This window comes from Vidua chalybeata, chromosome 4 (genome assembly GCF_026979565.1).
Source record: "Vidua chalybeata isolate OUT-0048 chromosome 4, bVidCha1 merged haplotype, whole genome shotgun sequence".
Taxonomy (NCBI): domain Eukaryota; kingdom Metazoa; phylum Chordata; class Aves; order Passeriformes; family Viduidae; genus Vidua; species Vidua chalybeata.
The window spans coordinates 32,272,666-32,298,619 of NC_071533.1; the positions used below are offsets into that span (position 1 = coordinate 32,272,666).

General features: G+C 36.9%; 1 protein-coding gene across 2 annotated transcripts in view; it reads left to right on the top strand.

Moving 5' to 3' along the window:
- Positions 1 to 25,954, top strand: part of RAPGEF2 (Rap guanine nucleotide exchange factor 2) — a 185,350-nt gene that overhangs the window by 153,246 nt on the left and 6,150 nt on the right. For both annotated transcript variants that reach the window (XM_053940955.1, XM_053940956.1), the window contains 15 exons: positions 1,781 to 1,888; positions 1,979 to 2,182; positions 2,297 to 2,405; positions 4,553 to 4,799; positions 9,116 to 9,273; positions 13,220 to 13,460; positions 13,745 to 14,128; positions 15,695 to 15,906; positions 15,987 to 16,114; positions 16,729 to 16,748; positions 17,763 to 17,986; positions 18,656 to 18,835; positions 20,571 to 20,723; positions 23,367 to 23,592; positions 25,183 to 25,742. In XM_053940955.1, coding sequence (XP_053796930.1) covers positions 1,781 to 1,888; positions 1,979 to 2,182; positions 2,297 to 2,405; positions 4,553 to 4,799; positions 9,116 to 9,273; positions 13,220 to 13,460; positions 13,745 to 14,128; positions 15,695 to 15,906; positions 15,987 to 16,114; positions 16,729 to 16,748; positions 17,763 to 17,986; positions 18,656 to 18,835; positions 20,571 to 20,723; positions 23,367 to 23,592; positions 25,183 to 25,742 — 3,154 coding nt within the window. The remainder of the gene's footprint in view (positions 1 to 1,780; positions 1,889 to 1,978; positions 2,183 to 2,296; positions 2,406 to 4,552; positions 4,800 to 9,115; positions 9,274 to 13,219; positions 13,461 to 13,744; positions 14,129 to 15,694; positions 15,907 to 15,986; positions 16,115 to 16,728; positions 16,749 to 17,762; positions 17,987 to 18,655; positions 18,836 to 20,570; positions 20,724 to 23,366; positions 23,593 to 25,182; positions 25,743 to 25,954) is intronic.

Genomic DNA, 25,954 nt, shown 5'->3' on the forward strand with positions numbered 1-25,954 from the left:
GGACACTGGACATCCAGCCTTAGCAATGATTTTGCCCTGCAGCAAGTTACTTGATTTTACAGCTTTAATCCTCTTTTAATGCTTTTCCTGATTTGTGACACAAATAACGGCATTCCTCTGGAAGTCAGCATTCAATTCCTCTCAGCTCAGTGTCCTCTGCGTGTAGATGAGTAAGTCCCAACTTTAAAAGCAGCACTGACAGTGAAGCTGTCACTGCAGTAGTTTAAAATACATTGCGTGGTACAGCTTGCAACTTCCCAGACAATTTTAATAATCTGCAATTACCCTAAATTTAACCAGACATTGTCTGGATCTTCCAGTGTCATCCACAGCAATGAAAAATAACAAAACTGTTTAACAGGAATGAAGTTCATCTTCAATTTTAAAGGTGCAGAAATCTCAAGTATTTTCCTGTGGCTAGGAGCTGCAGCATGTAGAGCTGGCTAGCTGCCTTCAGTTAGAATCTGAACTTGAAGAGTTCTGAAGTGCTTGGTTAGTTTGGTCATTAATTTCAGCAGTTCTTCTGAATTAATTTCCTTTGCGGGGGAAAAAGGAAAATTACTTAGAAACCTCGAGGGTAGCAGGGATTGGTTTTGCATGCCTAGTGTCAGACCTTTAGCACATGGGGCAGAGGATTGGATTTTGTGCAGACACAAAGAATGCGCAGGGGTTAGCACTAACTGATTAAAAAATTTGTATGAGACTTTGTTCTTAAGTGTTAGGTTTTGAAATGTTTAGAGATTTATCCCTACTTGATTTACTTTCCCAGCATAAAAGAAGAAATTCAGCTGTATTTTTAGAGGTAGCATTGAGTGGCACAACTGTTTTGGATTCAGCATCTTTTTAAAAATAGCATGAATCAATACTAATTCAAGACACCAAAACACTTTTGTTTTGTCAGGACAAATGCTGCTGATGTTCCAGGTCAAATCGCATACTAAAAGAGAGAATATTATAGTAAAAGCATATAGTTTTAAAAAATACAGCTCTTATTTTGTGGTTTTACCTTCATTAGTATTAATTAATGGTATTTCTTTAGATTTTTTCCTAAGAAGCTGTAAAATACCAGTTAAGATTCTTCTCAGCTCTATCATCATAATTGCTTGGGTGGAGTAGTCAGTGGAGGGAAAAAAGGAGGAGTAAATGGGAAAGATTAGCTCTAAGGAAAGGACTTTCTGTTTTTTCTATTAAAACCTCTTTCATGCTTCTTGCAATATCTTGTTTTTTGTGCCTCTTTAAACATACAGTAGTTCTTTTACAGAGGTAAATGCCAAATTAAGTTAATGGCGGCACATCTAAAGACTTAGGAGATTCAAGAACCAATATTAGGCCATATTGTAAGCTTTGTGATCCTGTGCTTGGAGAACTAAGCAGATTTGGAAATGTACATGAACAGGAAATTGTTATAAGTCAGAAATTGATCTACCTTGTTGCCTTCTACCTTTGTGCACTATTCCTTACTTAATAAAAATTGATACAGCCAGTGTTTTCTGACTTACAGCATTAATTATGAAATACAGCATATATGATTGCTTATACAAGTGAAATCGATTTTGATAATTTTTTCTATTCTCCTGATATATAATTGCATATTAGTGAAGTTTGATTTGGATGTGTGTATATATATATATACGTGTGTGTGTATGTGTGTGTATATGTATTATTTAAGATTCCAGTGAAAATTTACAGGGCCTTTAATGACCAGTATTCTTAAAGGACTTGGCAGTACTGTTGTTCTGAGTATTCCAGCAATATATTTATAATATTGATGAATTTTCAGGTTACACGGGTAGTATTGTTGTGGGTGAACAATCACTTCAATGATTTTGAAGGAGATCCTGCTATGACTCGATTTCTGGAAGAATTTGAGAACAATTTGGAGAGGGAGGTAAGAGTGAGGGTATTTTCTGACAACTTGGGATAACAGGGAATAACCAGGCTATTGTTATATATACCTTACTATGCTTTTCTCTTATAGAAAATGGGCGGACATTTGAGGCTGTTAAATATTGCTTGTGCTGCTAAAGCTAAACGAAGATTGATAACCTTAACAAAGCCATCTCGAGAAGCCCCTTTGCCTTTTATCTTGCTGGGAGGGTCAGAAAAGGGATTTGGAATCTTTGTTGACAGTGTAGATTTTGGTAGCAAAGCTACAGAAGCAGGCTTGAAACGTGGAGACCAGGTATGTAATTTTAAAATGTGTCTTTCCATTACCCTGCCCCCATTTTTTTTTTCTTTTGTTTTGTTTCCTTTCTCTTCACTACATGAAAACTTTTCAAACTTGTTTGAATTTTAGATATTGGAAGTGAATGGTCAAAACTTTGAAAACATTCAGTTGACAAAAGCCATGGAAATCCTTAGAAATAACACTCATCTGTCTATCACTGTGAAAACCAATTTATTTGGTAAGTTTGTCTGCATTGTTCATTCTAGTTTTGATAGAGATCAAAATTTTTTTTTATAGTTTAAAATAGTTATGTTTGAAACCCTTTTGTACTAGAGAGAATCGAAGAAGGAAACATGAAGGGCCTAAAATACCTTGATTCATAATTGCAAAGAAAAATTTATGAGTAGAGATTTAACATGAAGTGACTTCCCTCTCACAAGTGTACGCTTCTTGATTAAGAGGAACTATAGCTCCAACTTAAAAAAACCTGCTTGTATATATAATGTTTAGTTCTCTCTCAAGAAAGAAGCCTCTTCAGGCATTTCAGCTGATCAGCGGTCTTATTCTGTCTGCTGAATTTACTTGTAGTTTTTCAGCCCACTCTAAGTGTAACGAGCTCAAGGCTATTACAACCTTTCCTGACAGCTAGGTGAAAAGATTCTTGCTACCCTCTGTATTTGTTCTCTACATATTTCCCTCTAACAAGTACTAAAGTACACATGGAAGAGTCTTCAAGCAGCTCAGGATCTCAATTAGCATCATAAGTAATTAATAGATTGGAGGTTTGGTTTGATTTTTTACCACTGGGTACTTGGATTACTTACACAATTTAGTGATGTGTTCCTTGAGTATCTCTTTCAGGATCAGGTTCTTCATCACAAGTAAGTAGGGCAGAATATTACCACAGCACATCACTGCACTAACTGAAAATTTAGTTTGCCTAGGTTATCTCCAAAAGTCTGTGGTCAATCTTTTTCCTGGGGATTTTTTTTTTCTTTGCAGTAAGGATTCAAATATTTCAGTTGTTTCTGATAATTAAAGAAATTTCTTAATATATTTGGATATGCTTTTTTACCTGGATGTTCTCATTTCTCTATGCGTAAGTTCTGTAACTATCCTCTTCACACTGGATGTTTGAATCTCATGTGTTGCTTTACTATATTAAAGATTAAACCTGATTTCTTCCTTTCTTCAGAAGTGTTTTTCTAATTTTTCTATCTTGTGGCTCCAGTGCAAATACTGAAATCAGATTACAGTATAGTATCAGAGCAGTTACTTTCTATGTATTGCATGCAGAATTTCTTCTCCAAAAATCCCAAAAGGAGAGTTTCCTTTTTCAACAGCATCTTCTTATCTGTACTTAATTTCTCTCTCCAGCCTCTTAAGTCCTATTCAACAGTACAGTTATTGGCTGGATTTACTCTCTTCCACTTTTGTGTCTTCCTTCAAGCTTTTTTGAAGTCTCTTGGTAATTTGTTGTGCCTCTAGATATTAGAGAAAGAAAAAACAGTAAAAGATAGCCCCTAATACTCATCCTTACTTAGTTGCCCTCGTTCCTATGTTTTTCTACAGTTCCTTAGTTTTAATTATCACTTTTCATTTATTATTACAAATCAAGTCATCAGAGGATTTTCCAATTTTTGTATGGAGAGCTCCTCTAACACTCAGAATACATTACTTGCTCTCCAGTTCAGTTTTGTTTGATTTTTTTTTTTTTTTGAGGCTCAAAGTTGCAGTAGAACTAATTCACAAATTTATCAGATATTTCTGCCTCAGAAATGACTCTTTGCTGGGGAGCTGAGGGAGAATGAGTGGTTTTTTTTGTATTTCTGGCAGATGGATACAACAGCCCTGTCAAACATCCAAGGTGTCTCAGTAGTCTCCTGCTTTATTTTCCTTATGACTTTGTTGCTGTTTTCCTTCTGATTTTTTTTTTATGCTATTGCTAATGATTTTTTGTCCATCTGAAAGCTTTGGTTGCTGCCTCTCTGTTTAAAACTTACTTCTAATTTTTATTTTCCTATCTCACTTTTGTCTAATGTGCTCTTTTTATACATGCTGCTATTCTGCAGAAGCCTTTGTCTTTAGACTAAAAAGTCAAATTCCTTCTGTTGATACCATCCGTGTAACCATGTGGGCACCTGTGTATTTCTCTTCTAGGCTGGGCCAATTAACTGATTTTCTGATTCATACTACAGAAAATGAATATAATTTTTAAAAGTAAAAATGTTTTTGAAGCTTATACCTAAATTAATTTAATGCTGGAATTGACAGAATATCCTAATCTTTTTTTTTTTAATTATCAATATTAAACTGGTCTTGTGCACAGACCTTTCTTTTACATTTTTGTCCTTTTTCTTACCTCCCTTTTTCTGTCCTGTGCAGTTTTTAAAGAACTCTTAACAAGGTTGTCAGAGGAAAAAAGAAATGGTGCTCCCCACCTGCCTAAAATTGGTGATATTAAAAAGGCGAGTCGTTACTCCATCCCTGACCTTGCTGTTGATGTGGAGCAGGTAATAGGATTAGAAAAAGTAAATAAGAAAAGTAAAGCCAACACAGTTGGGGGAAGAAATAAATTAAAGAAGATACTTGACAAGACTCGAATCAGCATTCTTCCTCAGAAACCATACAAGTGAGTTTATTTCCTCCTAAATATTTCCTCTGCATTAAATTATAAGAATTCCTAATGAACTTATAATTTGTGATTATACTTTTTTATTTATTAATACAAATCATGTTTAAATCTGAAAAAATACCAGAAAAAAAAACCATTCTGAATATTTGAACAAGCACAGACTGCTAACAGCGCAGCTCCTGACATCAATTTAGATGTATTTTGTTTCTTATAGATCAAGTAATGACACAAATACTTCTTTATGTCATTTCCCTTTTTCTTTTAAGAGGACTATTAACTGAAATTATTTCAGAATAATTCTGCAAGCAGGTTACTTGCAATGGGTTGGTATGAGCTATGGTTTCAATGTATCCCCACATTCCAGTGGTCTATAAGAAATTTTCTGTACTGCTCTAAGGGAGAGAGAGGTTAAAATTTTAACTTGAGTTCTTTGATGGAATTGTGTGTGGCTTTTTATTGTATTTTTTTTAATGAAAGCTAAATATGCTATCTGATAACTTTTATTCTATGAACACATTTTAGAAATAGAGTTCTGAAAAATGCTGGCAACAATAGAAGAGTGAATTTTATATGATATTACGGGAACCTGGTTCTTGGCCAAGGCAAATGGTATTGATGGTGGGAAAATGAATTGTAGAGGGTAGTTGTGTGGTCAGTGTTTTGTCTTGCATTTTTCTTTCCTGTGTCCCACTAAGGAAGAAACTATTCCATGTAAATATTAAAAAAAGACACTTTTACCTTAAGTGCAGGGCTCTTTTTCCTGCCATTACTTAAAAATGTTCTGTTAACTGATGTTAGATATTGCCTACTAAATGAAAACTATTCTGAAACATTATATATAGAATGCTAGTAATAGAATTATTAAATTAATATAAATTATTATATCCAAATAATGGATATTTCTTAAATTGATGGCAGGACCTTTCAATAGAGGTGAATCTGTAAATCCAACTCTTTCTGAGTTGTTTGTCTTTAGCATGTTTTCCTTTATTTAACTGGTCTTGCATGTTTGTTTCTCTGATGAGCTGTGCATACTTAGGTCTGTTTTTCTACATTGGTCACTATGGTTCATAGCATTTGCATAAAATTTTCATATTGATTTTTTTTTTTTTTCCTTTATTTTCTTTCATATTTACACTTTTTCTGTACAGGGACCTCTTTGGGTAAGATTCAGAAAAACTTGACCTATTTTATTTTCTTTTTGCTAGCTCTACTTTATGTGTTATATATAGCAGTTTGTCTGCAAAGCCTGTTGACGTTCGGTGGTTTTTGTCTGCACAGTTTCTGTGTAGAGATCTGTAGCTATAGACTTTAGTGTTTGTGATTTTCTTTCCCCTATTGTGTAGAAGCATCAATCTCATTCTTCCTTTTAATTACTGGTGTTGTATATATTAAGGGACTTTACTTAGTCTCATGTTTTTGCATATAAGAAAATCAAGAGGAGTGACAAAGCTTATTTACTCTTTAGTTAAAGTAGTCATTTAAAGAATTCATGACTCAGCTGGCTTAAGAGGTGAAACTGTCCACTGTTTTTGAGTATGAAGACTGCAGAAGGCTCCAGTGCCTTGAGAATATACCCAGACAAAACCAATCTTTAAACTAGAATGAGGTCGCTCTTAGAGGGAGCTTGTCTACTTCATGAGACATTAAATCAGTATCAGAGATGAATCAGTTTGAACAGGAGATAATGCTTTCCTTCAGTCTTGCTGTTTAGTTCAATAAGGTTAAATAACTTCCCGAGTGGAGCAAACAGCACCATTTCCTCTGCACCTACAGGGAAATCTTTCACTGTCTGTGGGACATCTCTTGAAGGGTTCCAGGTGCAATCTCCACTGGTGCTCTTTGTGTTTACTTTTCTGACACAGAGTGTTTTGTGGTCTGTAGGCTCAATGTGTCCAAAAGAGGATTAAACACAATCCCCACCTCCCTCTCTAGTAAAGTTCTACCTGGTCCATAGTGCAGCATCCCAGACAAAGCAGCAGCCCCTGCATCTCTCCTCTCTGCAGTCCTGCAGTGGGATGCACAGGATTTTGTGTTCTGAGGGAAGAAGCATTCAGATACTTCTGTCATTTTATTATCTACCCTGTTTGTCATTCAGCAGGAAAGTTATTTATTAATTAATGTGCTGCCTCCCTGCATGGCAGATGCATACAGAAAGCAATAGAAATGCTGTTTCCTTAAAACCACAATCTTCTTTCATTGGCATAATAAAATATTTTACCTAACAGTATATCATCATGGGACCTGGATTTTTTTTTTAGTGTTGTTCTTTTTCTGATTTTTCTAGGGTTCATGACTTGTTTGCTTAGGTTAGAGCTCAGGTTCTAATTTAAGTTTTAAAAATAGAGTAGACTGAGTGTAAAGTAAATGAGTTCCAATTTCTTATATGAAGACTTAAACTCGAGCACAATTTTAGACACTTGCTTTGCTTTTAAACCTAACATTTTCAGAGTTGATCCACTTTACTGAAGCTGCTTCAGTCATGATGCACAGGATAGGTATAAGATTATATAAAACTGGCAAACTGCAAAAGGAATGCATAATGCCAAAAACTATTAAAATAAGATTCACACTGTCTTAATTTGATTTGATTTTAGAGAAAATACTGTTGTTTGCAGTATTTATGAAATCTGGTATATAGTAGTTTAGAACCACCAGAAAACATTTTGAGGTACTAGGGCTGCAGGGTTTTTTGTTTACTTACTTTTTTTTTTTAAATGTGAAGTGGTTCCTGCTTGAAGGACCTGATATTGTTTGCTGGCAATTCTTTTGGTTGTAGTGAAAGACTTACTTATCTTCTGATTAAGAGAGAATCCTATATCTGTTTCTAGTGGACTTGAGTGTTTCTGACACTCTCATGGCTTGAGGTTTACAATTCATGAAAGTGTGCTGGTAATACAGAGTTATCTTGTTTTTTAGAAACAAAACAATGAGAAAACACAAGCACAACACAGAGAAATACCATACATTGCCTTCTCAAAAGCAGTTGTGTCCATATCATTTAAAAAATATGTCTTTAGTGCTCAGATACTGTTCTAGCTTTCCAGACTACTGTTCAATTCATAGAACTTAAAGAAGTGGTACAAGAGTGCACTGTGTAGTTACTCATCAGTAAGCACAAAAGGATATTGGTGCTGTTACAGCTAACAGGGTAATTATCTAGCCTTTTATTACTTCTGTTTAGATTTTCTAAGGATGGATAGAGCACTAGACAAAGGCTTAGGTGCCCAACTTTAGGGTACAAGTGGTCATTTGTGTTGCATCATTTAATTTACTAGACTGACTTAGTTGTAATGTTTGCAATGAAGTCTAAATTCTGGTTTATGTTTTATTTAAATGTGTAAATACAGATTAAGATGTGCTTGGCTTTTAGAAAGACCTTGCCTATACTTGCCACATTTTTAATGCTTTTCACTTTCTATAATGACTGCTATTCAACATTTTACACCCTCTGAGTGTTTTATTAAGGGTTTTGATCTGTATATTTAGAGAAAAGTTCAATGGCTGTCTCCAGCTCTACATCTTGTGGCTGGTGTTCTGCTTCATGCTATTATGAACTCAAAAGCAATAAGCAAATCAGTGCCTACTCAAATATGATGATAGCTCTGTCTCTGATCCATCTAGCACTACTGATCTCCTGTGGGACCCTGCCTTACACAATTTCATGGATAAAACCCTTCACCTCTATCACAGAATACTTTATTTACAGCTGCCAGGTACTTTGGAGAGGATACCCAAGTGTGGCTGTTTAGTTTAGCCTTACCTGGTATCACTTCAGTCACACTGAATGAAGACAAACTCAGAGAAGCGATACAGGGTAGGAAAACCAAATGATCCTTTCTCATCTGTCTATTGAAAGATCTTATATAGTACGGCTACAAAACAACACAAATATGGTTGCAAATCCTGTTTGTGATGGGGTAAAAAATCTATGAAGTCCAGGCCTGAAAACAGCACTGAGGGGACAGCAGTATTACTCAAAGTTTGGGTGATGGTGTAATGCAAGAGTGATAAGGTGTGTACCACCTTTTGAATGAACATATTGGCCAAAATCATTAAAAAAGGGCCTAGCAACTCCTCAGAGCTTAGTGATGAGCATCTTCTGGCAGTGTGAGCAGGCAAATCGAGTCACTCTGAGTGGACTGTTCACAAAGCAAGTCCTGTTGTCTGGAAAACTTTGACTTCTAAATAGCAATTGCTGTATCAACAATTGAAAGTATGAAAATGTAGCAATAGAGACATCACTGAATCCCTCTAGTATAGCCAATCTCTGAATGTCTCTAAGTCCTGATTTTATTTCTTTCTGGATTCAGTGACATTGGAATTGGCCAGTCTCAGGATGACAGCATTGTGGGACTGAGGCAAACAAAGCACATTCCTCCTGCTTTACCTGTCAGTGGAACCCTGTCATCCAGTAATCCCGACCTGCTGCAGTCTCATCACCGCATCTTAGACTTTAATACTACTCCAGGTAAGGATCCTTCTTTTATTGTTGTTCTTGGCCTTTTAATTTCCTTTCGTAGTTCAGGCTTTTTTGTGTGGATTTGTAGAGTCCGAAGAGGCATGCGAGTTTTTATTAACTGTTTGCTGTCATACACAAATGAGCCACATATTCATGCGTGAGGATTTATTACATTTGCTACAATATACTTCACCCACATATAATAGATGTCTGTTTTTCATGTATGCTGTATACAGAGTGCTTCTTACTGATTGACCTGTTTTGCCTGGTATTTTATAATTTGCATAGATGGATCATTGTTTACAAGACTGCAATATTTTCAAATGGCATAGCAGATCATTAGCTTATACTAAAGGGAAAGGACATTGGGCTGGGACTCAAGACATGTATTTCAGTCTTTTTCTGAACTGACTTATCTAATTTGTACTACATTTGTAAGGGACAGAGTTTCAGAGTTTCTTGTTAGTCACCCTACCCTACAGCCGTATGCCAAATTCTTTGAATATAAAATCCCTTTCTGAAATAGATAAAAAATGAACACATTTAGAGAGGATCAAAGCACAGGGGTGAATGAGGGAGAAATAGGGGGAGAATATGAGAAACTTGAGAGCCTTATCTTATAAAAACGGTTTAGCTGGAGCTCCTGGTAGGGCTGGGATTTGGGCTCTTATCTGGCTGCAGGAAGGTTCTTAGTGGGAAACCTTTCCTGAGTTAAGTATCCAAGTCTTTGCTATTAAAATATAGCTTCTGGAGCAGGATACAGTGATGGTAGCTCAGCAGACACTTGGTTATTTTTGCCTAATCTTTAAAGAATTACTAAAAAGAACTGAAAATTCAGTGCTCTCCTAAGAATGAGGGATTTCAAACATTACCTAAAGGATTAACTAAAGGGATGCTGCTTAAATATCAGCCTACACACTGGCCAAGTTGATGCAATCATTGTGCTTGAAACTGTGATATTGAACATTACTTCATCTCAGGTGTTTTAGGGCTAGAGGAGATTGCAAGGAGGTGGTTTGTGATTTTTGCCCCAGTGCCTAAGATTGATCCTGAGAGACCTGAGAGGTGGATAGTTTTTTGTATTTTCTCCAATGACTAGTGTCCAACACCTTGAAGCTATTCTTTATCAGTAAGAGCATAGCTTTTCACCAGGACTTTCTCTATACATGGGTGAAAATTCCTTTCTCTAGCTTGCCACTTACCTAGACCAGACAATTCTAGGTAATTAAAGTGCCCCTAATGTTAAGTGCAGCAAGAGGCCAACCTCTAGAGCTGTGGGCATTGCTGACTCATGCAGCTTGAACAAACTTCCATGAGAAGGAAAGCCATTGCAGGCTTAAAGACCTTTCAAATATAGATGGAGTTCAGAGAAGCTTAATAAATGAATAAGGTTCAACTGTTCGCATTTTGCATTGAGGAAAGGAGATCAATATCATGTAATGCCATTGCTCCAATGTTTTAGCAGTTTTTCTGTGTCTTTGTAGAAAATGTATTTCTTCCTTATTAAAAAAGAAAAAAAAGTTGGTTTGGTGGTTTTTTTTTTTTTTTTTTTTTTTTTTTTTTTTTTTTTCCTTAAAATTTGCCTGAAGGTCCACACAGAATATTTTAAATGTAATTCTCAGGCAATTTTTTTTTTCCTGTGTGGAAAGGAAGGAAAAGGCAGCTTGAAATGAAGAACATACACCTTAAGGGCTTTAGAGGTGTTGCATTGTATATAGAAAAGTTGAATTATATCTCTATATATTTCAAGACTTGAAAAAATTAAAGCCTGCAGTTTTAATTCCTTTTACTATCTTGGTCTAAATTAAGGATGGAAATGGAGGCAGCTTGCAAGAAATTGAATGCACTGGAGGAGAAAGAGAAATGGGTAGAGCGGCTGTCCTTTGAGGCTTTGAGAAATATCCCTCAGGATAAAAAATAAAACAACTTGCTCCTTTTAGAAGAGTAGTCTTTGAGGAGAAAGTGTGAACAGCTTGAAATCTTCAAGGAGTCATTTTAGTTTCCCTTCTGATTGGATCGGGCTGTCTCAAATATACTTTTAAAGGTTTATTTTTAAATGTTCAATAGCACTTTGATTTCTCTTTTCTTGTGCTGCCTTTGCTATTTGATTGGAAGTCAAAATAATAGAGTAATGATGAACTGCCAGTCACTGGTATTTTTTCTTTCCCCTCACAGTCTTTCTAAGGGAATAGATTGCTATCATGCAGCACTGCATTCTTCAGCCAGCCACTCCAGTTTCCCTTTTTGAAAACCAGTGAAGGGGGGTGGTTACAATTCTCTTCAAGTGTTTTATTTAAAAATTAGTGGGCTGAATTACTTGCTATGATTGCTATAGCTGCAATCATTTCACTTGCTGGCAGACGTCTGTGTATTCTGTGTAGAGCTTTTGCTCCCAGCTTTGATAGGTGGGCAGCTCAAGAAATTGGGTGGCAAAATGCAGTGCAAAGATGGGACTCCTCTATTTGCTGTTTGCTGTCCTCTGCGTTTCTTCATATTGACTTCAGTGAGCCAGCAGAGCAGGTTATTTTCTTGTTGCACAAAACACTTTATTTCTAGGGGCTGTTAAACAATTTCTCACCTTAGTATTGTTTACAGTAGCTTCTCAACTTCACAGCATTTCTTTGGCATATTTCTGTAACAGCAAAACAAAAATATTTCTGTAACAGCAATAGGCAGCCAGCTCTAGAGAAGGGTCTGGTTTTTAACAACATCTCCAAAAGCCCGTTTCTTTGGCATCTGCCTTCCTCCAGATGTCAAAAAATGTAGAAAATATTTCAGAAAATATTCTGCTCTGTATCCTTCTTCAACTAATTACTGAAGGAAGATGGGTCAGTGTAGAGTTGGTGATAAAAGGCAAAATTGGCTTGCTTGTTTTGAAGTATTTCTGCATTTGACTTGAATGCAAAGGAAGGGCTAAAAGCTGGCCTGTAATGATATCCTTTATGTATAACTGATGATGTAACCAGAAGCATTAGTGTGTTCTGGTATTAGTGCTTCTCAAGCTGAAAAAAACTACTGTGAGCTTAAACATTACAGGCTTAGTTGCATGAAATTTGTAAAATAATATATTAAAGCCTAAAAAGCCTTTGTGGCATGTAAATGAACTCATATCAGAGAGATTCATCTTAATGCTTTCCAAATTATTATTTTGGAAATGTGCAGGAGCAGTGGGGAGGTGTTAAGTTCTGTTCTTTTGTCACAAGATTTCTGCTGCTGAATAGAGCTTTCTGTAGTAACTTGAATACATGTTATGCACATTCAGGTCTTGTCAAAAAAACCATCTAGTTGTACCAAAGTGAATGTTTTCATTTGGCAGTTGTTTTTTCACTATTTTATCATGATTGTCATTTCAGAAGCCTTCATTTAGAAAGCTTTTTATTATTATATATTTTCTTGCTTGTATGACCTCTTTGATCTAAAAAATTAATTATTCTTAAGAAGAAACATATTAAAGAAAAATAAGTAGATGTCATGCCTCACAAAACTAGAAAATCTCATTTCTAATGAGGGAAGAAATTAAATTATTTTAAATACTTGTCAGTTAAAAATACCTGAGGTTAAAAAACTTAGTGATGGATACCTGTATAATTTAATTTATCTTTTTTTTTCTAATAATACAGTAATAATAGCAAAATTCAGTTGATCAGTGGGTCTGGATTTCAATATATTCATGCTCATTAGCTTGTCTTTCCAAACTTTGAAAATATTAACATATTTTTGTGGCTTGCTCCATTTATAGCCTAACTAGCTTCTTTTCCTGGATGTTAATAGAACTAGCTTTTACTGAAGGTATTCTTTATCAGTAAGAGTCTAGCTTTTCATCAGGACTTTTACTGAATTAAAAACTGATAACACTAACAGTTAAACTCAATGTGACTTGCCCGTTCTTATACCATTGGGTTTTTATTTTTCTTTGCTTACTAAATTGCATGATTTGCTTGTAATTTTTTTCCAGACTTACCAGACCAAGTTCTGCGGGTTTTCAAGGCAGACCAGCAAAGTCGCTACATAATGATCAGCAAGGACACAACAGCAAAGGAAGTGGTCATCCAGGCCATCAGGGAATTTGCTCTGACTGCAACCCCTGATGCCTATTCACTGTGCGAGGTCTCTGTCACACCTGAGGGTGTCATCAAGCAAAGGAGGCTTCCTGATCAGCTATCCAAGCTCGCTGACAGGATACAGCTGAGTGGCAGGTAAGAGCTAAAGCTGATGATGCCGGTTTATTAAGTCAAAATCTTGTTAAAGGAGTGTTACTTCATTATTTAATGTTCTGTTTCTTTGCACACATAGCTGCTTATGCAATATCTCATTAATACCTAGGCCTGGTGAAGTTCATTTTATTCTCAGCTTCCAACTGGATCGTTGCTGTAACTCTCAGCACTAATCGGGTCTATTGTATCTAGTGTCTTTGTGTAGTATCTATTAGTATCTATTGTGTCTTTTTTTGAATTTTGAATTTTGAATTTTGTTTTTACAGGTATTACCTGAAGAACAACATGGAAACAGAAACTCTTTGTTCAGATGAAGATGCCCAAGAGTTACTAAGGGAAAGCCAAATTTCCCTACTACAGCTCAGTACTGTTGAGGTGGCTACCCAGCTCTCCATGAGAAACTTTGAGCTGTTCCGTAATATCGAGCCCACGGAATACATAGATGACTTGTTTAAACTCAAATCAAAAACAGGTTGCACTAATCTAAAAAGGTTTGAAGAGGTGATAAATCAAGAAACATTCTGGGTGGCTTCTGAGATTCTAAGAGAAACCAACCAGCTGAAAAGGATGAAGATCATTAAGCATTTCATTAAGATAGCGCTGCACTGCAGAGAATGCAAGAACTTCAACTCGATGTTTGCCATCATTAGGTATTACCCACTAATAATTTTACTTCTAAGTAAAAAGAAAAATCTTACTTATCTTAGTCTTAAAAAAAAATGTGCATAATAGAGTAAACCAGTTTATACTGCTAACATCAACACTTGGCATTCTGCTAAGGAGGGCATTTTCTGTAATCTGAAATGTTAGCTGAAATATTATTTGAAATGCTGCTGTTATGTACTTACTGCTCAAGACAGTGTGGCAAGGTGAACATGGCACTAGAGAAACTAATGCACTTATTTAAAGACAAGGACCAAAAACCACAACAGGTATATACAGGAAAACCACACAATTGTAGCAAATGAATGGGTTGATTTCCCCAAAGCAGCTCATTTTCGTCCATACTGCCCAATATCTTAAATTCATTCAGCCATAATATGTTGCATTTTGTTTGTATCAGCAGTTTCTTTCACATAACTTTGAAAATAATCAATAACAGACTGTGATGCCCTAATATAGTCTGTAAATAAAGATCTTGTCATAAGAATTTTAAAATGTACTGAAAATCTCAGAAAACCTTTCTTAGTTTTGGAATGAGAAGGAAGAGAGAAAACTCTAATGTATATGTTTATACACTTTCTTTAGAACCCAAACAAAAACAAACAATCCCCCTATATTGTCTCTCATGAAAAAGCTCAAGTAAGTTGCGGTAAACTGACAGTGTTATCACTGTCTTTGACACAAGCTCTTGTCATCATCTTGACATTCAGTCAACAGATTGAATGTGACACTTTTCCTGTGAGTAGGAAAAAAATGAGTATGTTTGAATACCATTCAGCAAATGAGGCAAGTTCCAAAGTCAAGGATCCATGCTGATGATCAGTCAGCATCTCTGAGACATCAAAATATTGAGATTTTGTTCAGCTATTTCAGCCAGTATCAAGGAGAAATAAAAGCAGGCTCTCTGCTAGGAAAAACTTGTGTGAAGGAAAGATTCTAGGTATCAGACTTTCCCACCAGGTAGAAATTAACAGCAAGATAGTCAGTGTCATTACAGGGGAAAAGGGGGGTTTGCACCAGCTACAGCTTGAGAATAACCTCTGGTATAGAGAGTGTTAGAAAATTTCATCCTGAAAGAACAAAGTCAGAAGGATTATTGCAGAAAGAAGGTAGGTCAGTGTGCTGTCACCACCTGAACATCATCATGTAGGTGGAAGATAGTTTTTCTGCCAGTTTGTTAATCTGGAAGGAAGTCGTCATTCTGAGGTACTTAGATTATGATAGTCTTATCAAACTCAGACACTGTTCTAAAGTGACAAATACATATTCTCTTTAAGGTTTAATTACTTATCCAAATGTAATATTTTTCTGTTTATGGTTGTATCATGTAGATATCTTCAGTTATTATAGCTTTTATAAAAATTATTTTCTGTAATCCATGCTGGCAAAAAGAAGTTTTAAAATTTCTGTTATTTTATTGACATTGTCGTGCTAATGTGTTCTGGCTATATGGTATTTCTACATAATCATACAAAATTTAACATGATATTTTCTAGGATTTTTTGTTTCTTTCCTCTTGTTCTTCAACTTTTTTGCACTTCTTTTGTTTCAAGTGGCCTGAATTTAGCACCTGTTGCAAGGCTCCGAACTACTTGGGAAAAGCTTCCAAGCAAGTATGAAAAACTGTTTCAAGATCTACAGGACTTGTTTGATCCATCTAGGAATATGGCAAAATATCGTAATGTCCTTAACAGCCAAAATCTACAGCCCCCTATTATCCCCTTGTTTCCTGTCATCAAAAAAGACCTTACATTCCTTCATGAAGGTAAAGGCAGAAGTATATCACCTCTTACTAGCTAAGGAAAAGTAACTTTCCTGCCTAATCACTGATGTTGTTGGTTGTAGGAAATGACTCTAAAGTGGAGGGCCTAGTGAATTTTGAGAAGCTGCGGATGATTGCGAAGGAGATACGCCATGTCGGTCGCATGGCGTCCGTGAACATGGATCCTGCTCTCATGTTTAGAACAAGGCAAGTGTGTCATACCAGGCAGAGCTTTCCCCAGCTGGGAGAAGGCTGGGTGGCAGCAAGAGGGACTTTTATGTGCCCCTTCTATTGGAGCAGTATGAATTTTTTGTGTTAGCAATTGACCAGCATGATGTGGTCGTCTAAAACTGGAGCATCCGTTACGTTTTGTGGTTACTGATACATTCTAAAATGTTTCTTACTATCCTGTAGTTGACGGTTACATCATAAAAATGAAGTTCTATCTGTGGGAGGGAGAGAAACTGTCTTGAAAACATATCTCTTATTCTAGTTGAAATATTGATGGGTGTCAGCCTTATAATTTTGATTTAGTAGAAGTGGTAATGTATCTGAAGCAGTGTCAGCTACTTGTGTTAGAAAACATGGAGTAAATGCTCTTAGGCTTCATATTTGACAAGCTTATTGCATACTCTTTTTCCTTAATTTGAGCTAGAAGAGTTTGTAATATCTGATTGTATGCCCAAGTCAAGGCTCTTTTTAATGTTTGTGGGTTTCCAGAACTGCTTGTCCTGAGGTCTGGTCTTTTTCTTTCTGAGCTTGTGATCTTTCTCTGTCTCTTCTTAAACCCATGCTTTATTCTTCCTGGCTCTCACTTGCAGGAAGAAGAAGTGGAGGAGTTTGGGGTAAGTGGTTGGAGACAACACACACAGACATTCATTCTTCCTTTACCATTTGCATTTTTTCCTACTTGCTATCTTTAATTTTCTGGTGCTTTGAATTTTTTTTTTCTTTTGTAACCCTTTTTTACTGACAATATATTTGATTTGAGATTAAAACACAGAAGTTGTAAATTATTTTTAAGTGGTCATAGGTAGAAGTGGAGTGTTCTTTCCAACCTCTAGTTTAAATTGATGAAGGAAGAGACTTTCGGTCAAAATGAAATTACAAAATTGCAAAGTTGCAACAGCTGAAAATAGCTGTTCATTTCCTTATATCTATTAAACAATTATCACAATCAAATTCAAAACTTAAAATTTACAGTATCTGCTTGACTAACTTACTTTCATATTACAATTAGCCATCATTTTTACCTTAACAATTTAGGACCAATGCATATCATATAGATACACATACATTGAAATGTGCATGACATTTATTTCATCATGAACTAGCTGATCATTTTGTTTAAAAAAACTCTCTTCAGTCTTGCAAGTTACAAAGAAGTTCTATTCTGTAAAACTGAGCTGTACATTCTGTATATAGTCTGATTTCAAACACAGAGGGCTTTCAAAATGCCTCCTTTATGTGTATCTGAACCTCAGCTATAGTCTTCTGTCAACACTGCCTTACTGCATGAGCTTTTCCTAATGCTCCAATTCTCTTAGTAGATGGCTCATATGAGAGAGCTACCTTGAATGCTTTTCTAGATGTGTGAAGTGTTATTGCCTAGTTGGAGCAAAATAGGTTAAAATATCTGTGCCATTAAAATAGTGCCTGTAACCAAGTAAAAAAATTTCCTGGCCCTCATCTTTCTATCTGTTATAGCTGTTTGACTTACTGGAATGAGGCATGTAAGCTTTGACCATAGACTGACATTCATGCAATCTCTTGCACGTTTCACATTTATTGGGTGATACCATGTTGGACTAAGTCATACCTTTGCTCTCTTTCTTCCCCCTCCTGTCCCCTCACTCCAGGTCTCTCAGCCAGGGCAGTGCCAATGCAGCTGTGCTGGATGTTGCACAAGCAGGAGGGCATAAAAAGCGGGTCCGTCGCAGCTCCTTTCTTAATGCTAAAAAGCTCTATGAAGATGCTCAGATGGCACGGAAAGTAAAGCAGTATCTCTCAAACTTGGATCTGGAAATGGATGAAGAGAGCCTCCAGACACTCTCTCTGCAGTGTGAGCCAGCCACGAACACATGTAAGCATTGTCATTTGTTGTGGATTTCAAGAAAACTGTTCAATATAACTCTGTTTCTAGTCCAGTGAATCAATTGGGAACAGTAACTAGACAATGAAGTAGAAAATTGTCGAGTCATTTTCAAGTACTAAACAGATTAACAGGATAGAGACATAGTATTTATACATGTGATAAGGCTTTACGATGATGTCACAATGAAGTATACAATGGCTTTTTAGATTTCGTCTGTACAAAGGGTATGGAGGAGTCAAAAGTTCTTCTATATTTCTGATATACTGAGGTTATTAAGTGTGAACAGCAGTATGGTTGTTCTGAGGGAGTAGGGGATTTTCTTATGTCCAGGTGTTTCAGAGATACCTGGAGGGCTGTACCTGGGGCAGCATAGGGTCCTTATGATAGCCCAGTATAACTTCTGGTCATGGTTTTTGTAACGGAGCTTTATTTTGAGAAAGAAAACATTCATTGATAATGTACATCTTTTAAATGGAGTTACAGCTCCCCCTCTTTTCCTCTTCATCTTTTCTGTCTAAAGATATCATGCTGTATTAATTGGACGAGTATTTGCGCACCTTTTAATTGTTAATCAGAGGGCTTTGCACTGCTCAAACTAAAACACCACTGTGTATTCAGCTGGTAGTCATTCAGTGTTTTGTCCCCTTTCTTGCAAAGTGCCGAAGAACACAGGAGACAAGAGATCTGGGAAATCAGAAACATCACCAGTGGCTCCCCGGGCAGGCATCCAGCAGAAAGTGCAGCAGCAGCATAAAGTAAACCAAGCATTGCAGGTCCCGGCCGTGTCTCTCTATCCTTCTCGCAAGAAGGTGCCAGTCAAAGACCTCCCACCATTCGGTAGGTGGAACAAGGAAGAATTTGGTTTAATTTTCTGAAGTTTGTTTGCCTATGTCAAGAAGACATTTTTAATCAAATAAGGTTCAGACTTCCATTTCTGGTAGTATGATATGCAGGTTATACCTGTTCATGCAGTGTCTAGGCATAGTTCTCTTCTCTAAAAATGGAAAGGAAGAAGTCCAGGGAAAGCATCCTGTCAATTTAATCAGTGTAAATATTTACCTCTTGCTAGCAGCTGGAAAGAATAAATGTTTCTCACAGTTTGCCTTGGGATCTTGCCTTAACTTTTCTAGAGGAATTGGGTACCTGGAGTTCTTGAGATGCCTCAGAAATTTTGGTATCTCTTCAAAAGTTAAATTTTTAAGGTGAAATTGAGGCCTGCTCAAACTGGCAGTCCTGTTAGAAATGTGGGTCTGAACTTTCACATTGACAATTATCCCTTTGGCTTCTACTCCCTTCTGCTTTTTATTGTTACATGGTTGTTGTTGCTGCCTCTGTATTCTACAGTAAAGCACTGGACTATAGGAACTTCTTCTACCCTGATTTCCAATTCTGTGTCCCAACATGTGTACAAAATATATATATGCACTATTAATGAACTCTTTAAATGACAGGTATGATAATATTCCTAGGAAGTATATGTAGCATAACTAGCCCTTCCTTTTTCATGGTGGTTATTGCATAAGAGCTTAATTCTGATTTCACTCTTTATGGGTTTTCCTCATGCACTGCTTAGGCTGCAAGAAAGCATTAGAGGCAGCAAAATGAGTAAGAAGCAATTCAATATTCATCTAGATCTTGTTGATTTTACCATTAAATTTTAATCTTGAAAGGACTTTGAAGCTTCATAGACTGCATTTTTTTGCTCATAGTGGCAAAGTTTCTGAAAACTGACTAGGTTATGATGATCAGGCAGCTGTGAATTATTGATAGCAGGATTGTGATCCAACAGATCAAAGATAAAAGTCCACAACTGTTTGGAAATAACCTCTACCAAAAACATTGGCAAAACTGTCAGAGAAACTGTCTTCACTTATAAGGCTGTCCCAGGGTGGATCTTTGAGGGGAGGGGAAAAGAAAGATGAATTTATGTGGTTTGGGAAAAGCAATTCCTAATGCTCTAGATCTTTACATCATACATCATCTTCAGGATGTTTTTACTCTGTAGTTTCCCAAAATAAGCTGGTGCAGAGATAGCTCTCAAAAAGGAAAGAGAGAAAGGCAGCTTCAGGATGGTCTTGTTTCATAAGCCTAATCCTTATTAATTTTCTTTCCAGTTTCCTTTGACCTTCTAGGCTACTCTGAATAGAAAAGAAACAGGACAGTAGTTTGAATTCTTACTATATAAATCTTCACTAACCAGTGAGATGGGTGTGTCTCTGTATTTAAGCTAATTTGAGTTCAAGTTTCTCAGTAACCATTCCTATGCATATCCTCATTTATATATTGAGGCAGTATTCTGCAACATCAAAGCTTCATGTTTTCTGTGGCAAAGTATTTATGTGGCCAGAATGAAAGATCATCTGCATTAATGTGCAGGAATAAACCACTATATTTTAAATGGGAATACTTTTAACATTTTGCTTCATTTAAGCTGGTGTCAGGAACTCAGAAATATACTGGAAAAAAATGTAGCTTTCTTCCTGTGGAGTGTGTGCTCTATAAATACATCGTGAAACATAAGGATGTATTTATACTGGATTTTACATCTTCCTACTTTAATTCTTACCTAAAGGCATTAACTCCCCACAAGCTTTAAAGAAAATCCTTTCATTATCGGAAGAAGGAAGTTTGGATCGTCACAAGAAACAATCTGAAGACACTGTCTCAAGTGCATCTTCGCAGCTGTCTTCTCCTCCTACTTCACCACAGAGCTCTCCAAGGAAAGGTAGTAGATGTTCAATATTTCTTATCCTGTTTCTTGAAGCTCATGGACTTTGGAAGCTTCTGAGAGAGAATTTGGACACTCAATGCTGCTGCTCCAATTTTTGTTGCATATGTCAGCAAGAGGGCAGAAAATGTAGTGCAGAGTGGGATACGTGAAAAGTAGCTGTGAACCTGATTTCAAGGGTACCTGAAAGCCCTCTGGTGATCAAAAGCCAGAAAAGATAGCCTAGTATGATACGGGATTTGATGCAGCAGGTCACTCTGACTGCAGCTGCTTCTGACAAAAAATATTCCAATGACGAGTGTTTCCTGCCTTCAGTGGAAGGCTGTACAGGTGGAAACTTAAAATCTTTGTGCAGCACTGACCACACTGATCTATCAGAGGAATTATTTGCTGTGTCATGCATCTGAATGGGATGTGACCTACATATGACAGAAAGGCTTAAGGTATTTGGAATTCAAATCAGAATATTTAATATTGTAATTTATACTACAGAATTTTTAATAGCAGCCTGATTATTTAAACCATGTGTATGAATTTTTAAGGAATGGTATTATACATTGGAGCTTTCTTGACCAAGATCTTTTTAAGTAATTTCATAGAGTTATTTTTTAAAGTAAATTTAGGACTTTAAAGGGATTTTTTAAAAACCAGCTTGCTTGTTTGTTTTCATGGTAGTTCTGGCTATGAATTGACAAAACAGAGTATGGAGGCATTGTCCTGTAGTTTAAACCAAAAAAAAAAAAAGACACTTTGGAAGTATGATAGCCTAGATATATTGTATATGACTTCTAAGTTATTCTCTTTTCAGGATAGCATAAAAGTTCAGTTTAAAATTACATAATAGAGCATTATGGTAAAATATACATTGAGGCTGGAGTGACTTCTATTGAAGTGTTATTTACTAAGGTCAGATGGAGGAGGATAATATGTAGAGGATATATCATCTTGAGTCCTTGTAAGCTGCCATCATTAGTTCTTCCAAATACAAGATAAGCAAAGAGTGAACTTATATAAATATGGTCAGGCCTATGCATTTTTTGAAAAAGGAATTGGAATTCTGTACTTAACTCACAGTTGTGAGCAGCAATTTATTTTTGCAAAAAGCAAATCATAAACACGATTAAAAAAAAATCCTTGGGTTGATGGTTGATATTTTCTTTCAGATAAAAATGACAGCATTAATTCCCAGCATTAGTTCTCAGCAAGTGAATTGGGATAGATCAGTTGAAGTAATTTTGACTCTTATGAGTAGAGTGAAAGCAAAATATGAAAACTGTGGTGACTTGTGGATGTGTTTAATGATCTTTAACTTAGCTGGCAAGAACATTCAGCACAATTTATTTAATACTGAAAGAAAAGCTGAATTTGCTTCCATGACATGGTTTGCATGTCACAGAAGTTGGGCCATGTCAGTGCTACCTACCTCCAAATTTCACCATAATTCTGGTAATATAGATTTTGGAATTAATCAGTGAGCCAAGTATCACAAAGAAAACATGAAAACCTGCCCCTCTCTCAGCTAAAATATGTAATAAGCAGTTAGCCCAGACATCTGGGTTGCATATATCTGTTCATCTCTGAAGTGTAGACTGTCGGAGGGAGCATTAATTGGTAGGACAGTCGACGGAGACGAGAGATCTCTGAAGTCAGGTTTTGGAACATGCAGTTTATTACAAAGGGCGTGGGTGCAGGGGCCGTGCTTAGAGCTGCTAGCCACAGCTCAGAGCAGGCCCGTAAGAGCAAGAGAGACAGAGAGGTAAGAGCAAGAGAGGGCAAGAATAAGAGTAAGAGAGGGAGGTTCCCATTACAATACAATAAATCTTCTTCTGTGCTGAATATTCTAATTTTCACTAACCAATCTAGTACAAGATACAAATCCTATAGCATTTACATACAGCCTATAAGAATCATGACATTATCATACTGTGTTACATTTTAAACCCTAAAAGCTACTCTTTGGACCCCTTCTGCCAAGCTAGTAGGGTCTGCTCTGACCCTTGGACCTGTCTGCAAGCAGAGGGTGTTGTTTAATCAAAAGGGGATTACCTTCAGCCGGCCATACCATTGTTTTCCAGTTGTTCAGTAAGTAAGGCTTGGTATCTCAAAGCTTGCTTTCATTTCAATCTCTCTTATAGTTTCTATATTCTCAAAATCTTTTGCCAGGCAATCATATTTATAAGGCTTTCCTGGTTTCATCTTCCCCAACAATCTCTGAAGCATAGCTTTGCAGAATACGAAGAATGTATGACAGAGTCTCTGGGATTACTTTAAGCAGAAATCTCAACCAGAACATCTCTTTCCTTCCAGTCTTGGAGACAGTGTTTATGCACAGGCAGATTTTGAGAAGTAGTATTTCATAATGTGAGGATATGATGATGAATTTGAAAAGAATTTAGAAGAGGGAAGGAGAGCAGTTGGTTTGTAAATGAGTAGTACATGTTCCCACAATCCTCAATCTCTGATTAAGATACCAAAGACAGTGTCACACAGTTTTGCTGTGTATCTTTATCTTTTGCAGTGCTATGTAAATGCAATGGTAACTTCATTTTATTGCCAGTTTTATTGCAGTATTGCCAGTCGCCTGACAAGAACTGAGCAGGCATCTTGGAGAGTCAGATTAACACCATGTTCCCTTTGCAGGCTACACTTTGGCTCCAAGCAGCACCGTGGATAATTTCTCCGATTCTGGTCACAGTGAAATTTCTTCTAGATCTAGTATTGTCAGCAATTCCTCTTTTGACTCTATGCCAGTCCCCCTGCATGATGAGAGGAGACAGAGGCATTCTGTCAGCATTGTGGAGACAAATCTTGGTGTGGGAAGGATTGATAGAAGAATCATGATTGAACCAGATCAATACAGCTTAGGGTAAGAATTTTATTTGTGCTTACTTATATTATACTTTCATATACTTTCATACTTTCAGTGTGTATGTGGCATGTATATCTGTCCATGTAACTTTCCCTGTTTCTCTCAAATATTTTTTTCTCCTCTGCTCTTAAAAAACTACTACTTCAGTGTTTCATTTTGCAATAATGCTCCTTTCCTGCCAAGAAAAGGTTTTGTACTCCTGAGTGAGTGATGAGGTCTACAGCAGCAAGACCTCACCTCAGTAGATGTTACCATCTGAGCATTTCATTGGTGCCATAGATTATCCACTTTGTGGCAAACTAGTACCCTAGTCTGCTTTCTCCATGGGAAATTAACTGAATTAGATGAGATATTCAAACAATTACTCAGTGATCAAACTGAGAACAGAAATAGCTAGCAATTTTCCAGTCTGCTTCATGGAAAAGTGCATATTTGTCTAACTCCAAAATATTTTACTCCAAATATCTCTTCTAGTCAACAATAATTGGAAGCTAAAATTCACATTATGCTGCTGGTTTTCTAGTAATTTTCTAGGTAATTAACTTCTGTAATGGTGGGGAAGCTAGTGCTGTGAGGAGTTCTCTAAATCTCTAGCAGTGAACCTTGGTGTGAAAATAATTGGAGCTGTTATTTGGATGCTTCAGTCCTCTGAAGAATGGTTTCTGGGGTTTTAATCCTTCAGGGTCTGAGAATGACAGACCTGTTTCAAAAGTGCTGTATTTCAGCTTTGGGAATCTCAGGCTATGCAAACTCTTTATTCAGATGTCTTAAATATTTGGAAGAAGAGGATTCTAGTCTGCATAGAAAGGTGTCCTGGAAGAACAAGTCCAGGAGTCTGGATATCTGCTAAGCAAAAGTGACACTTTGTTGGTTTTATCTGCTGCTGTGTAAGGGATCATGTCAGGCTCACTCTATCATTGAAAGGCTACAGAAGACATATTTGCTCTATGAAGTAGCATGTGTTTCCAAAAATAAGGTTAAAACACATTTCCATTTGCAGGAAATGTTGAAAAGTTAGCTCTCACAGTTTCCTAGGCAGAAAAAAAACCCTGAAATCTAAACCTGAATATCAGCCAACTGCTGCTAAGTTCTGTTCCTAGCTTTTGAAAGCTAGCTTTTTTTCTAGCATTTTCTCACCATGGCTGGAAAAGCAGTAGATTAACCGTATTTGTTTCTCTGTATGTATGTCTGTGTGGTTTGCCTGTCTTAAAGAGCTGTTGCAAAGTTAAGATTTTACCTTTTGAAATTACACCGCTGAAGCGTAAGGCTTCAGCAAATTATCTATCCAGTTTTGTTTGTTTGTGTTGGCTTTTGTTTTATTGAGGATGTACTTGAAAGAAAAATGTTATATTCTCAAAATTGAATCAGCCATTCATGCAAACAATAAGTACTACCAAGTGCATCAAAATCTTCCACCACAGAATCATAGAATGTTTGAGTGGAAAGAGACCTTTAAAATGTCATGAATGTTACCTAGTCCAACCCACAGCGTGTTTTGTTTTCCTTTGGTTGTTTCTTTGTGTGTCTTGTTCATGATTTCCAATTCCAACACTGGATTTTTTGTCCCCCTCATCAATGTGTACCCAGCTCATATGCACCGCTGTCAGAGACCAGAGGCCTGTATGCTGGAGCAACTGTACTTTCTTCTCCTAGTACAGAAGAGCTGTCACAGGACCAGGGGGACAGAGCTTCGCTCGACGCAGCTGACAGTGGCCGTGGGAGCTGGACTTCTTGTTCGAGTGGCTCTCATGATAACATCCAGACAATTCAGCACCAGAGGAGCTGGGAGACTCTGCCTTTTGGACACGCTCATTTTGATAGTTCAGGCGATGGGGCGGGACTGTGGGCCTCAGGTGGCCATATGGACCAGCTGATGTTCCCTGACCATGGCACAAAGTATGGCAGGCAAAGTCAAGGTAGGGAGGGCCTTGATCAAGCACAGTCCAGAGCAAGCTGGGCATCTTCCACAGGATACTGGGGAGAGGACTCCGAGGGTGATACAGGTACCATAAAGCGCAGGGGTGGGAAGGATGTTTCGATTGAAGCTGACACCAGTAGCATAACATCTGTACCAGCAGAGGAGACAAAGCCTGCTCCCGTCCCTGCCCACACAGCAGCAGCATCAAGTAGTACAAAGGGGCTTGTTGGTAAGTTAAGTTTTGTTTGCCGTGAAGTATTTTAATTTATTTGCTTAAGTTTTCTCATATTGTTCTGCATTTCTTTTGTCTGGTTTTTTTGTTTTTTTTTTTTTAATTTTTAAAGCAAAACTGAATATTTTGTAGTCTCAGTTTTTTCCCTTTAACTGTACATATATTGCTAGGGAAAATATAATTTATTGTTGATTCTCAGTTCTGGCAGT